Genomic DNA, 15,001 nt, shown 5'->3' with positions numbered 1-15,001 from the left:
AGTTTTTCACCCTAAACACCAAAAGTGACAGAATACATTTACAAAAAGGAGCAAGAGATTACATAAAAGATTGCCATTTCATAATTTAGAATGATTTTTTACCTTCCCCCTTCACTTCCACCTATCTGATGGATGGACTTATTGCACAGGTGGCCACCTATCACGGGACCACGCTTGGAGTCACTGAGCTCCTGAGAGCGACCCATTCTTTCACCAATGTTTGTAGAAGCAGTCTGCATGCCTAGGGGCTTGATTGTATACACCTGTGTCCATGGAGGGGATTGGAACATCTGAATCGCATGATTGGGAGGGGATTGGAACACCTGAATCACATGATATGGAGGGGATTGGAACACCTGAATCGCATGATTTGGAGGGGATTGGAACACCTGAATCACACGATATGGAGGGGATTGGAACACCTGAATTGCATGATTTGGAAGGGATTGGAACACCTGAATTGCATGATTGGGAGGGGATGGGAACACCTGAATCATGATTGACAGGGGATTGGAACACCTGAATCACATGATATGGAGGGGATTGGAACACCTGAATCACATGATTGGGAGGGGATTGGAACGCCTGAATCCCATGATGTGGAGGGCGGGGCCAATACTTTGGGCAATATAGTGTATGTTGCATCACACATGGGGGGTATCACCACTACCAACAGAGTGAAAGAAATAATTCTAATTTTAAGTCTTCACATGTTGGGTATCTACTTACTCCGCCCAATCCCGTCTTTTAGATTCTACCAAATAATTGGGTATTTTTTGGGTAATTTTTAGTATATTTTTTTCCCTGAGAATATGTGTTTGATGAAATAGCTGGTGAAATACTGTATACTGCAAAATGAATGACAACCGCCTCTGTTTTATTCTCCGGGGTCTCGGCTTCCAGAAAATATACCATCGCTTGAGTGTCTAAAGTATTTTATAGCAACAAATGCAGATTTTTTAGGTGCGCAAAAAAAAAAAATGGCCCCGGCAGACAAATGGTTAACTTGCATAATATGTGCAACAAATGAAGAACACAACAAAGTATGAAAAACAATGTAGACAAAGCAGCTTTATCTTCAGCACAAAGAGGTGATCCCGCTGATCATCATCATCATCCAAACCAAAGGAGTCCGGTGGAAAGTTGCCGGCTGAACAGCGGCTGCCTCCATTCGGAGATGGGTACTGTTCGAGCTTTCAGAATACAAAATCTGGGGATGGGGGAATTCAATCATTTGTGAAGAACAAAAAGACAATGCCTGTATGGACAGCTCCAGGAATGCTATGCAAGACAGGAAGTGATGTAAGGTTCTAAACAGGAAATGATGTCAGATAAAGACAGGATGTGATGTCACAATACACCGGTAGTTCCAGGTAAAATGTGAGACCGGAGGAAGTAGAGAGGAGACATTGCTGGAATTGGAAGCAGACAATGTGATAAGATCTTATTTTGTACACCCAGTAACCCTCGTCATGTCCGTCCTCTTCCTCCATGGTCACCAACCGTCCATCCAGAGCCTCTGGTTTATAGACCGGATACGTCCTGAATATAGAACCATTTATCCAACTGCCCATCCAGAGCCTCTGGTTTATAGACCGGATACATCCTAAATATAGAGCCATTTATCCAACCGTCCATCCAGAGCCTCTGGTTTATAGACCGGATACGTCCTAAATATAGAACCATTTATCCAACCGTCCATCCGGAGCCTCTGGTTTATAGACCGGATACGTCCTAAATATAGAACCATTTATCCAACCGTCCATCCAGAGCCTCTGGTTTATAGACCGGATACATCCTAAATATAGAACCATTTATCCAACCGTCCATCCAGAGCCTCTGGTTTATAGACCGGATACATCCTAAATATAGAACCATTTATCCAACCGTCCCTTTCCTTTCCCGCATAAGTTATGCGGAGTGGTCTTACGGAGCCTTTCAGACTCACCGGGACTTTGATTTTGAGACACTTTTTCTAGTTAGCTTAGTAGTCCGTTCCTACACGTGGAATGCACGGTGTCAGGTTTCCATTTGCAAAAAAGTCCTTCCTGTCGAGGTGGTGGTGAACAACATTCTGGGTGAGGTTGGGAAGATTCGGGGTCTTGAGAAGGACAGGTGGCGGCCGGGAGCCTGGACAAAGGTGTGGAGGAATGTCAGGTCCCCGTAGCTGCTATCTGTCAGTCTCTGGGGGCGTGGCTTCTCTTTCTGTCCTTTCACGTCCCCTAGATTTTGTAACATCAGAATTTTGAAGAAAGGCTGCATGCATGGGATCAATGTATGGGATGAATGTTTTCATCGTTTCTTAGCCTGAGGGGGTGTTTAGGTGACGGTCAAAATTTGTTATTGTTTTGCTGAAGTAAGCTGGTTTTGTTTAATTATATATATTTTATTCTGTATATATGTAAATATGATTTTTATGATGTTTTTTGTTTGCAAGATTTTAATAAACAAAAATTTACTTTATCCAAGGGATGTGTCTGGATGGTGACTGTATCATTGTGTGTGTCAGGTTCCTATAAGGTGTCAGGATGTCACTGTCTATTTCTCCATGGAGGAGTGGGAGTATTTAGAAGGACACAAGGACCTCTACAAGGACGTCATGATGGACAATCAGCCACCCCTCACATCACCGGGTAAGAGGAGACTTTATTGGAAAGGAGAGAGCAGTACGGAGGGTCCACCTAGATCCCCCATCATCTGATAAACACATAGAAACAATGGATTCAGTCAGTGTGTGTGTTTCCTACAGATGGATCCAGTTATGGGAACCTACCAGAGAGATGTCCCCGTCCTTTGTATTCTCGAAATTCCACAAAGGAAGATCACACCATCCCTCACCATCATCATGTAGATGGATCCAGTAATGAGAACCCACCAGAAGGATGTCCCCATCCTCTGTATTCCACACAGGAAGGTCACACCATCCCTCACCATCAGGTAGATGGGACTGAGCAATTTGAGCTCAAACAGAATTCTAACCCATGAGATGACATTCTTGTATTCAACCTCTTGTTCCTTTTTACAAATGTTTATTATCATCTTTGGTGTTTAGAGTGAAGAACTGAAAGACATCAAAGCTGAGATTAAAGAGGAAGAAGCAGAGAAGTTGGTGAGTGGAGCTCAGCAGTCTACTGAGAAAAATCACTCTATCCCTCACCAAGATCAGGGAGTTGGGGCTGAGCTTGTGGACCTTAAAATGTATTCTAAACTCTATGATATGTCATTCTGCTATGTAATCGTTTGTTCTCTACAATTCTGTTCCGTCATCTTTGTGGTTTAGGTTGAGGAACCAAAAGACCTCAAAGTTAAAATTAAAGAGGAAGAACAGATGTTTATTGGATCCAGTAACAGAAACACACCAGAGAGATGTCCCCATCCTCTCTATTCCTGGGATTCCGCACAGGAAGATCACACTATCCCTCACCATCTCCACTATCATTGTTGGTATTTAGAAGGAGGATCTGAAAGACATAAAAGTTGAAATTGAAGTGGAGGAGCACATGTATGTTAGTAGAGATCAGTGGTCTATGGGTGGTCCTCTCTATTCCAGAAATTCTACATGGGAAAGTCAGAATATCGCTCACCATTTCCAGGTAGAGGGGCAATAGAACTCATTCTAAACTATGAGATAACATTCTTATCTCTAAACTTTTATTGTTGGCAGCTAATTTTTTCATATATTTTATTTTATCATTTTTAGGTTCAGGATGAAGAAATTAAAGTCATTAAAGTTGAAATTAAAGAGAAAGCAGAAGAGAGGTTGGTGAGTGGAGATCAGCAGTCTATGGAGGAGGGGGAGATGATTATGAAAAGTAAACCGGAGGAATCTTCTCTACATATGGATACAAGTAAGTCATAAACACTAAATGTGTAAAAGCTACATTTAAAAATTTTTTTTTTTCAATAAATATGTATTTAAATAAAGACAAAGTGGAGATCATATAAAAAGGGTAGAAGGTCCATCTCCATTCCTCAATATAACGTCATGTTCCCAACAAATGAGGAGGAGATACTGGACACCATATGAAAGGTCCATCTCCATTCCGCAATATAACGTCATGTTCCCAACAAATGAGGAGATACTGGACACCATATGAAAGGTCCATCTCCATTCCTCAATATAACGTCATGTTCCCAACAAATGAGGAGGAGATACTGCACACCATATGAAAGGTCCATCTCCATCTCTCAATATAACGTCATGTTCTCAACAAATGAGGAGGAGATACTGGACACCATATGAAAGGTCCATCTCCATTCCTCAATATAACGTCATGTTCTCAACAAATGAGGAGGAGATACTGGACACCATATGAAAGGTCCATCTCCATTCCTCAATAGAACGTCATGTTCCCAACAAATGAGGAGATACTGGACACCATATGGAAGGTCCATCTCCATTCCTCAATATAACTTCATGTTCCCAACAAATGAGGAGGAGATACTGGACACCATATGAAAGGTCCATCTCCATTCCTCAATATAACTTCATGTTCCCAACAAATGAGGAGGAGATACTGGACACCATATGAAAGGTTCATCTCCATTCCTCAATATAACATCATGTTCCCAACAAATGAGGAGGAGATACTGGACACCATATGGAAGGTCCATCCCCATTCCTCAATATAACGTCATGTTCCCAACAAATGAGGAGATACTGGACACCATATGGAAGGTCCATCTCCATTCCTCAATATTATGTCATGTTCCCAACAAATGAGGAGGAGATACTGGACACCATATGAAAGGTCCATCTCCATTCCTCAATATAACGTCATGTTCCCAACAAATGAGGAGGAGATACTGGACACCATTGAAAGGTCCATCTCCATTCCTCAATATAACGTCATGTTCCCAACAAATGAGGAGGAGATACTGGACACCATATGAAAGGTCCATCTCCATTCCTCAATATAACGTCATGTTCCCAACAAATGAGGACGAGATACTGGACACCATATGAAAGGTCCATCTCCATTCCTCAATATAACTTCATGTTCCCAACAAATGAGGAGGAGATACTGGACACCATATGAAAGGTTCATCTCCATTCCTCAATATAACATCATGTTCCCAACAAATGAGGAGGAGATACTGGACACCATATGGAAGGTCCATCCCCATTCCTCAATATAACGTCATGTTCCCAACAAATGAGGAGATACTGGACACCATATGGAAGGTCCATCTCCATTCCTCAATATTATGTCATGTTCCCAACAAATGAGGAGGAGATACTGGACACCATATGAAAGGTCCATCTCCATTCCTCAATATAACGTCATGTTCCCAACAAATGAGGAGGAGATACTGGACACCATTGAAAGGTCCATCTCCATTCCTCAATATAACGTCATGTTCCCAACAAATAAGGAGGAGATACTGGACACCATATGAAAGGTCCATCTCCATTCCTCAATATAACGTCATGTTCCCAACAAATGAGGACGAGATACTGGACACCATATGAAAGGTCCATCTCCATTCCTCAATATAACGTCATGTTCCCAACAAATGAGGATGAGATACTGGACACCATATGAAAGGTCCATCTCCATTCCTCAATAGAACGTCATGTTCCCAACAAATGAGGAGGAGATACTGGACACCATTGAAAGGTCTATCTTCATTCTTCAATATATCATCATGTTCCCAACAAATGAGGAGATACTGGACACCATATGGGCTGCCCTTTGGGGTGTCAGGAGATGTGACGTGTGGGAAGTTGTATCTAGCAAATCATCCATCACTGTTGCACACCATATGAAAGGTCCATCTTCGTTCTTCAGTATGTTGTCCAAGAAAGGTGGAGGAAGGTCCATCTCCATTCTCACAGTAGCAATGTCATCAATGTTGAATGTTACCAGTGTGATTTGGGTGTTTTGTATCCTTTGTCTGGTTTGTATTCATATTTTCTGTTCTGATTGCCCCAATTCCATGCCGGAGCTCTGAGATACTGTAGAGCTTTAGACCAACATCCTGTATATGACTTCTGAAGGAAGAATTCCTCTAACATGGAAACGTTGATTTCCAACAGGTGGACTCTATGTCTGGAATAACGGATCTTCAGAATATAAAGCAGATGAGGATGCCACCACACAATGTCCTCCAGGAGAAAATCCTGACACAGAAATATTTCGGAGACCTCATCACTTGGAGAGACCAATGGATCCCTCTGATCCTGAAGGATCTTCTGATAGATCACATACTAATACTCCGGATGTACATCTGGGATCTCACAGTACAGACACAGCAACAGATCCGTCTCATCTCAATGAATCTTCTTTAAACCATGAAGGAGCTCACACAGGAGAAAGTTCATTGTCATGTACAGTGTGTGGGAAATCTTTCACAAACAACAGGTCGTTTCTTAGACACCAGAGAAGTCACACAAGTGAACGTCCTTTCTCATGTTCAGAGTGCGGGAGATGTTTCACTGTGAAAGCAAGTCTTGTTAGGCACCAGAGAATTCACACAGGCGAGCGTCCTTATTCGTGTTCAGAGTGTGGTAAAGGTTTCATTCAGAAGGGAGACCTTCTTAAACATCAAAGATGTCACACAGGAGTGCGCCCCTATTCTTGTTCAGAGTGCGGGAAATGCTTCACTGAGAAAGGAAACTTTCTTATACATCAGAGATGTCACACAGATGAGCGTCTCCATTCATGCTTAGTGTGCGGTAAAAGTTTCATTCAGAAAGGAGACCTTCTTAAACACCAAAGGATTCACACGGGTGAGCATCCTTATTCATGTTCCGAGTGCGGGAAATGTTTCGTTCACAAAAGAAACCTACTGGAACACCAAAGAAGTCACACAGGCGAGCGCCTTTATTCATGTCCGGAGTGCGGGAAATCTTTCAATCAGAAAGGAAACCTTCTCAAACACCGGATGATTCACACGGGCGAGCGACCTTATCTGTGTTCAGAGTGCGGAAAAGGTTTCACTCAGAGAGACAGACTTCTTATACACAACAGAATTCACACAGGCGAGCGTCCTTATTCCTGTTCAGAGTGTGGGAAATGTTTCATTCAGAAAGACAAACTTCTGAGACACCAGAGAAGTCACACCGGTGAGCGTCCTTTTTCATGTCCAGTGTGCGGGAAATGTTTCAGTCGTAAAAGCGCACTTGTTCCACACCAGAGAATTCACATGGGCTAACAGCCTTTTCAAAGTATAGATTGATATGGGGGGAGTGTGGCAAAAAAACACAAGAGAGCTCTTTCTTATCTCTACTCATTTTTAAAATGTTTTAGCTACAAGAAATCAGAACCAGAAGATTCACACAGAAAAATCGTCTTTTCTATATTCGATTTAGTTTTTTGTTATTTGTTTTTTTTGGGAGGTGTGTGATGTATAATATTAGGTATAGCGGGTCAGGGGCCAAAGTGTTGAGCGGGCTTCCCTCGCACCTCTGACCGAAAACCCATGGAATGGTAATAGGTAGACATGTCCGCGCCGGGAAGTTCAGTTTAGATTCGGATGCCTTCGCCCATTGAAGAGTTTCCATTCGTCGTATTCCTTATGTTTTCGGAACGCGTTTCGTTTCTTCGGCATTCGTTCTGTATATTCCTAGGGCCAGGTGGAAAACACTGCAGTTTTTCCAAAAGGTTGCTACATATTCGATATATGATCGAAGCAGCCGGATTTGAATCAGAAGGATTTGATAGTTTCAGATAGGGATTCACCGAAACTTATCGACCAAAGATAGCCCTATCGGAATTCTGTGGTGTACTGCAGGTGTGGGGGGGGGGGGGGGGCGGAGAAATGCAGGAGAGGAGCAGTGTATACAGTGACTGTCGGTGCCGTTTTTTAAATGTAATAGATACAAGAAACAAAGTTCCCTTTTAGTTTCTTTCCCGAGATAAAAGAAACAGAGTTTCCTTAGTTTCTTTCCTGAGATAAAAGAAACAACGTTTCCTTCGTTTCTTTCCTGAGATAAAAGAAACAACGTTTCCTTTTAGATTTTTTTCCAAGATAAAAGAAACAAAGTTTTCTTTTAGTTTCTTTCCGGAGATAAAAAAAAAAGTTTCCTTTTAGTTTCTTTCCATAGATACAAAAAACAATATTTCCTTTTAGATTCTTTCCCGAGATAAAAGAAACAACATTTCCTTTTAGATTCTTTCCCGAGATAATAGAAACAAAGTTTCTTTCCCGAGATAAAAAAAAACAAGGTTTCCTTTTAGTTTCTTTCCTGAGATAAAAAAAACAAATTTTCCTTTTTAGTTTCTTTCCCGAGATAAAAGAAACAAAGTTTCCTTTTTCGTTTCTTCCCCGAGATAAAAGAAACAAAGTTTCCTTTTCATTTCTTTCCCGAGATAAATGAAACAAAGTTTCCTTTGAGTTTCTTTCCCGAGAAAAAAGAAACAAAGTTTCCTTTTAGTTTCTTTCCCGAGATAAAAGAACAAGGTTTCCTTATTAGTTTCTTTCCCGAGATAAAAGAAACAAAGTTTTCTTTTAGCTTCTTTCTCAAGATAAAAGAAACAAAGTTTCCTTTTAGTTTCTTTCCTGAGATAAAAGAAACAAAGTTTCCTTTAGCTCCGGGGAAAGTGACAGCTAATTCTGTGAGCTATAGTGAAGAAAAAAAAAAGCTGGCAATTGCATTTAAAAATCGGCACCAACCTATAGTGACAGCCGGTGAGGGAGCCTCTCTGTATACACTGCTCCCTCACTGTATACACTGCTCCTCTCCTGCCCCCTCCTTACACACTGCCCTCCATCCCCTCTCACCCTACAAAGGGACCTGTCACTCATATGCTATCACGTAGGGCAGCGGTTCTCAACCTGGGGGTCGCGACCCCTTTGGGGGTCGAACGACGCTTCCACAGGGGTCGCCTAAGACCATCGGAAAACACATATTTCCGATGGTCTTAGGAACCGAGACACCGCTCCTCGCCGCCGCCGCCACCGCCATCTCCAGGTGTGGGCGGGATGACATGCCGCCCCTGTCATCTGGACACACCTCGAGATCAATCCTCGCCTGTGATTGGCCGCCGGCACTGTAGCTCAGGCACACAGGCGGCCAATCACCGGCAAGGAGGTGGAGCTTGGAGAGGAGGGAGAGGAGGGGCCGAGCGGCACCGCGAAGATCGAGCGAGCGAAGAGGAGGAGAGCGGCCGGAGAAGGAAGACAGCTGACAGGTAAGTGTCGGTACCATGGGAGAGGGAGGGAGCGAGCGAGCCCAGGCTGGAGCAGGGGTCTGCAAGGTAAGTATCACTGGTGTCAGTGGGAATAGTGCCCCATCATTGGTGTCAATAATACCAATGATGGGGCACTATTCCTCCCACTGACACCAATGATGGGGCACTATTCCTCCCACTGACACCAATGATGGGGCACTATTCCTCCCACTGACACCAACGATGGGGCACTATTCCTCCCCCCACTGACACCAACAATGAGGCACGATTCCTCCCCCAAATGACACCAACGATGGGGCACTATTCCTCCCTCCACTGACACCAACAATGAGGCACTATTCCTCCCTCACTGACACCAAGGATGGGGCACGATTCCTCCCCCCACTGACACCAACGATGGGGCACAATTCCTCCCCCCACTGACACCAACGATGGGGCACAATTTCTCCCCCCACTGACACCAACGATGGGGCACAATTCCTCCCCCCACTGACACCAAGGATGGAGCACAATTCCTCCCCCCACTGACACCAAGGATGGGGCACTATTCCTCCCCCCACTGACACCAAGGATGGGGCACTATTCCTCCCCCCACTGACACCAAGGATGGGGCACTATTCCTCCCCCCACTGACACCAATGATGGGGCACTATTCCTCCCCCCACTGACACCAATGATGGGGCACTATTCCCCCCACTGACACCTATGATGGGGCACTATTCCTCCTCCCACTGACACCTATGATGGGGCACTATTCCTCCCACTGATACCGATGATGAGGCACTATTCCTCCCACTGATACCAATGATGGGGCACTATTCCTCCCACTGACACCAATGACGGGGCACTATTCCTCCCACTGACACCAATGACGGGGCACTATTCCTCCCACTGACACCAATGACGGGGCACTATTCCCCCCACTGACATCTATGACGGGGCACTATTCCTCCCCCCACTGACACCAATGACGGGGCACTATTCCTCCTCCCACTGACACCTATGACGGGGCACTATTCCTCCTCCCACTGATACCAATGATGGGGCACTATTCCTCCCACTGATACCAATGATGGGGCACTATTCCTCCCACTGACACCAATGATGGGACACTATTCCTCACACTGACACCAATGATGGGGCACTATTCCTCCCACTGATACCAATGATGGGGCACTATTCCTCCTCCCACTGATACCAATGATGGGGCACTAATCCTCCTCCCACTGATACCAAGGATGGGGCACTATTCCTCCCCCCACTGACACCAAGGATGGGGCACTATTCCTCCCCCCACTGACACCAATGATGGGGCACTATTCCTCCCCCCACTGACACCAATGATGGGGCACTATTCCCCCCACTGACACCTATGATGGGGCACTATTCCTCCCCCCACTGACACCAAGGATGGGGCACTATTCCTCCCCCCACTGACACCAATGATGGGGCACTATTCCCCCCACTGACACCAATGATGGGGCACTATTCCCCCCACTGACACCTATGATGGGGCACTATTCCTCCCACTGATACCGATGATGAGGCACTATTCCTCCCACTGATACCAATGATGGGGCGCTATTCCTCCCACTGATACCAATGAGGAGGCACTATTCCTCCCACTGACACCAATGACGGGGCACTATTCCTCCCACTGACACCAATGACGGGGCACTATTCCTCCCACTGACACCAATGACGGGGCACTATTCCCCCCACTGACACCTATGACGGGGCACTATTCCTCCCCCCACTGACACCTATGACGAGGCACTATTCCTCCCCCCACTGACACCAATGACAGGGCACTATTCCTCCTCCCACTGACACCTATGACGGGGCACTATTCCTCCTCCCACTGATACCAATGATGGGGCACTATTCCTCCCACTGATACCAATGATGGGGCACTATTCCTCCCACTGACACCAATGATGGGACACTATTCCTCACACTGACACCAATGATGGGGCACTATTCCTCCCACTGACACCAATGATGGGGCACTATTCCTCCTCCCACTGATACCAATGATGGGGCACTAATCCTCCTCCCACTGATACCAATGATGGGGCACTATTCCTCCTCCCACTGATACCAATGATGGGGCACTATTCCTCCCACTGACACCAATGACGAGGCACTATTCCTCCCACTGACACCAATGACGGGGCACTATTCCTACCACTGATACCAATGACGGGGCACTATTCCTCCCACTGACACCAATGACGGGGCACTATTCCTCCCACTGACACCAATGACGGGGCACTATTCCTCCCACTGACACCAATGACGCGGCACTATTCCTCCCACTGATACCAATGACGGGGCACTATTCCTCCCACTGACACCAATGACGCGGCACTATTCCTCCCACTGACACCAATGACGGGGCACTATTCCTCCCACTGACACCAATGACGGGGCAATATTCCTCCCACTGACACCAATGACGGGGCACTATTCCTCCCACTGACACCAATGAAGGGGGCACTATTCCTCCCACTGACACCAATGACGGGGCACTATTCCTCCCACTGATACCAATGACGGGGCACTATTCCTCCCACTGACACCAATGACGGGGCACTATTCCTCCCACTGACACCAATGACGGGGCACTATTCCTCCCACTGACACCAATGAAGGGGGCACTATTCCTCCCACTGGCACCAATGACGGGGCACTATTCCTCCCACTGATACCAATGATGGGGCACTATTCCTCCCACTGATACCAATGATGGGGCACTAGTCCTCCCACTGACACCAATGAAGGGGGCACTATTCCTCCCACTGACACCAATGACGGGGCAATATTCCTCCCACTGACACCAATGACGGGGCAATATTCCTCCCACTGACACCAATGACGGGGCACTATTCCTCCCACTGACACCAATGACGGGGCACTATTCCTCCCACTGACACCAATGAAGGGGGCACTATTCCTCCCACTGACACCTATGATGGGGCACTATTCCTCCCACTGATACCGATGATGAGGCACTATTCCTCCCACTGATACCAATGATGGGGCGCTATTCCTCCCACTGATACCAATGAGGAGGCACTATTCCTCCCACTGACACCAATGACGGGGCACTATTCCTCCCACTGACACCAATGACGGGGCACTATTCCCCCCACTGACACCTATGACGGGGCACTATTCCTCCCCCCACTGACACCTATGACGAGGCACTATTCCTCCCCCCACTGACACCAATGACGGGGCACTATTCCTCCTCCCACTGACACCTATGACGGGGCACTATTCCTCCTCCCACTGATACCAATGATGGGGCACTATTCCTCCCACTGATACCAATGATGGGGCACTATTCCTCCCACTGACACCAATGATGGGACACTAAACATAAAATAAAGTGCAGCGCTAGACATATATAGGTAATGACATGTATTCAATCAGTTCGATCAATAAAAAGTCCTCCTCAATTAGGTGACAGAGATTAGGTGCTCAAGTATGCAGGTGACTTAGGTATTCAGGTGACTTGGTTCAGGTATCCGTGCACGAAAGTGATAAAGCAATGCGCACTCACCAGACCCGCATAAAATATGCGCCTTTGTGTATAAATGATCCAGGTGTCATCCGATACTGGGTGGTCCTCCCTCAGCTGTGTATGAGGCTGATGATCCTCTCCACTTAGGGGTCCCCCTGGTGTTGGACGTTAAAGGATCTGGTCTGGGTCCCTCCGATGTATCCAGGAGCAGGTCTGCAAATTAGAGTGCTCCCCCAGGGGGTAACAAAGATACTCCCATAGTGTAGTATTTTGCAATAAAATAAGGTTTTATTGAGGTTAGGTATAAAACGTTGCAGACAGTTATTAGTGCACAACTAACCGTCTGGGATAATAAGATGGCCGCCAGAGCTCCGCGTTGCTCTGACGGCGTGACTTCACGGCGTGTTATGGCTCCTCCTTACGCGTGTCGTGCTCCAGCACGTCTTCAGAGGGGGGTTGCCAAACACGCCATGCCGTTCGTCACTCGTATTTAAGCGGAAGTGCGCACATGCGCAATAAAATGTAGCCTGACGGGACATGCAGAACGAACTGCGCATGCGCGAATAGACGCGCGCCATTTTCCCTTGGTCTCCCCGGGTAAATAATACAGGCAAACTGTCTGTATATACTGTAATGTGCTAAAACTACATAGGGCGAAGAATATAACGCCCTTGAGCAGAGAATGGATAAAGATATTTATACTAGGAAAATGACTATACCCCAGCAAGAGTACTGGAATGGTATGAGTAATAGCTTAATGATAAGCCCCTAAAGAAGGAGTTATGGGAAATAATCTGTGCTACATAACAAAAATAGCTAAATTTACTGCGCATGTGCTAATCCAAACAGACATAATAGAATCAAAAACGATAATAACATCAGCAAAGAACCGAATAATATATACCGGCCAACTCAGAGTCGGCTTAACATTCCAAATAGAGGTGATGTAATATCATATGGCCCGCGTGAATGTAAAAATATTATAGAATCTTAACATACAGATGTGAGGTACCTCACAGAGACAAAAATGAAGTGTCCAGTTTCTAAATAATATAAAGACCATAGATGAAGGTAAAAAATATATAGAACTGTAAATATCTTAAAAATAAATATATGTATGAAAACCCATATACACATATGTAAAATGAAAGTATAAAATAATAAAAAGATGTAAAACAAAAATAAAATGACATAACCCTAAAGTAAAAGGACTTATAAACAGAGATAGTTCATCATATAGAACAACAGAGGACGGGTAATAAGGACAAATGAATATGTAAATAATACCCCAATTAACTGTTTTCAATAAAACAATTAATGTCTACCTCTATGTTGAGTCCCTTGGGTTGTAAAGAATGGAGCTTGTATATCCATTTCATTTCTAATTGTGACACAGATCTTTTTTTGTTCATTCCTCTCCAATGGGGTTTGATTAAATCTATACCTGTAAATTTAAGTGAGGTGGGGTCTTTCTTATGAAACCTCCTAAAATGATTCGTAACCGAATGCTCTCTGTATCCCCGTTTAATATTGTTGACATGTTCCCGCAACCTGTCCCTTAATCTCCTGGTGGTACGTCCAATGTACTGCAATTTGCACGGGCATTCGAGCAAATAAACAACAAATTTACTATTACAAGTAATGAATTTGTTAATGTTATAGGCGTTACCCGTTACGTGTGACATAAAGGTGGTTTGTTTGCGTTTTCTTGTGTTATCACATCTACAAGCTATACATTTATTACATGGATGGTAGCCATTTAGATCGTTAAACAAGGAGATCTCTTTGGGAGGGTCTATTACGTTTGGTGCAAGATAGTGGCGTAGGTTAGTTGCCCTCCGAAAAACAATCTCTGGTTTTTCTGGTAATATATTAGCGAGTACAGGGTCGGCTTTTAGAACCTTCCAATTCTTATAAATGATATGGTTAATTTCTTTATATTGTCTCGAAAATGTCGTAACAAACGGACATACATGGCTTTTCTTAGGCCTCTGTTTATCAATAAGGAGGTCGTTCCTATTTAGCTGAGCTACAGAGTCAATAGTATTCTCCAGAATTTTTTCTTCATACCCTTTTTCTAAAAATCGATTTTTTAATATTACGGATTGTTCTTGAAATGTTTCTAGATCAGTACAGTTCCTACGTAACCGAATGAACTGCCCTTTAGGAATGTTAGCCAACCATCTGGGGTGATGGCAGCTGTTCTTGGGTATGTAACCATTACGGTCTGTCTTTTTAAAGAATGTTTTTGTCACTATTCCACCTTGATAATTGATCAATGTTAGGTCAAGAAAACTTATTTCCTTTGTGCTATAACTATAGGACAACTCAATAT

The 15,001-nt window shown here is 44.7% G+C and overlaps 3 protein-coding genes across 3 annotated transcripts in view; all 3 read left to right on the top strand.

Annotated features, from left to right (window-relative positions):
• LOC149453355 (uncharacterized) overlaps positions 1 to 15,001 on the top strand; it is a 101,380-nt gene that overhangs the window by 51,621 nt on the left and 34,758 nt on the right. The gene's annotated exons all lie outside the window — the stretch shown is intronic.
• Positions 1,046 to 3,834, top strand: LOC149453358 (uncharacterized). The gene is made up of 5 exons (XM_089688599.1): positions 1,046 to 1,181; positions 2,750 to 2,937; positions 3,053 to 3,109; positions 3,281 to 3,593; positions 3,701 to 3,834. Exons 1-4 carry the CDS (start codon positions 1,046 to 1,048, stop codon positions 3,479 to 3,481), a joined length of 582 nt encoding a protein of 193 aa, XP_089544725.1. The 3' UTR covers positions 3,482 to 3,593; positions 3,701 to 3,834.
• On the top strand, positions 3,708 to 8,741 carry LOC149453357 (uncharacterized). The gene is made up of 2 exons (XM_089688514.1): positions 3,708 to 3,848; positions 6,041 to 8,741. The coding sequence occupies exons 1-2, from the start codon at positions 3,785 to 3,787 to the stop codon at positions 7,156 to 7,158; spliced, it is 1,182 nt and encodes a 393-aa protein (XP_089544640.1). The 5' UTR covers positions 3,708 to 3,784; the 3' UTR covers positions 7,159 to 8,741.

Source organism: Staurois parvus, unplaced genomic scaffold (assembly GCF_062004578.1).
Source record: "Staurois parvus isolate SC_StPar_1 unplaced genomic scaffold, SC_StPar_1.0 ptg000449l, whole genome shotgun sequence".
Lineage (NCBI taxonomy): Eukaryota > Metazoa > Chordata > Amphibia > Anura > Ranidae > Staurois > Staurois parvus.
Note: the sequence above shows the minus strand (reverse complement) of the source record. Positions and strands in the feature narration are given on the sequence as shown.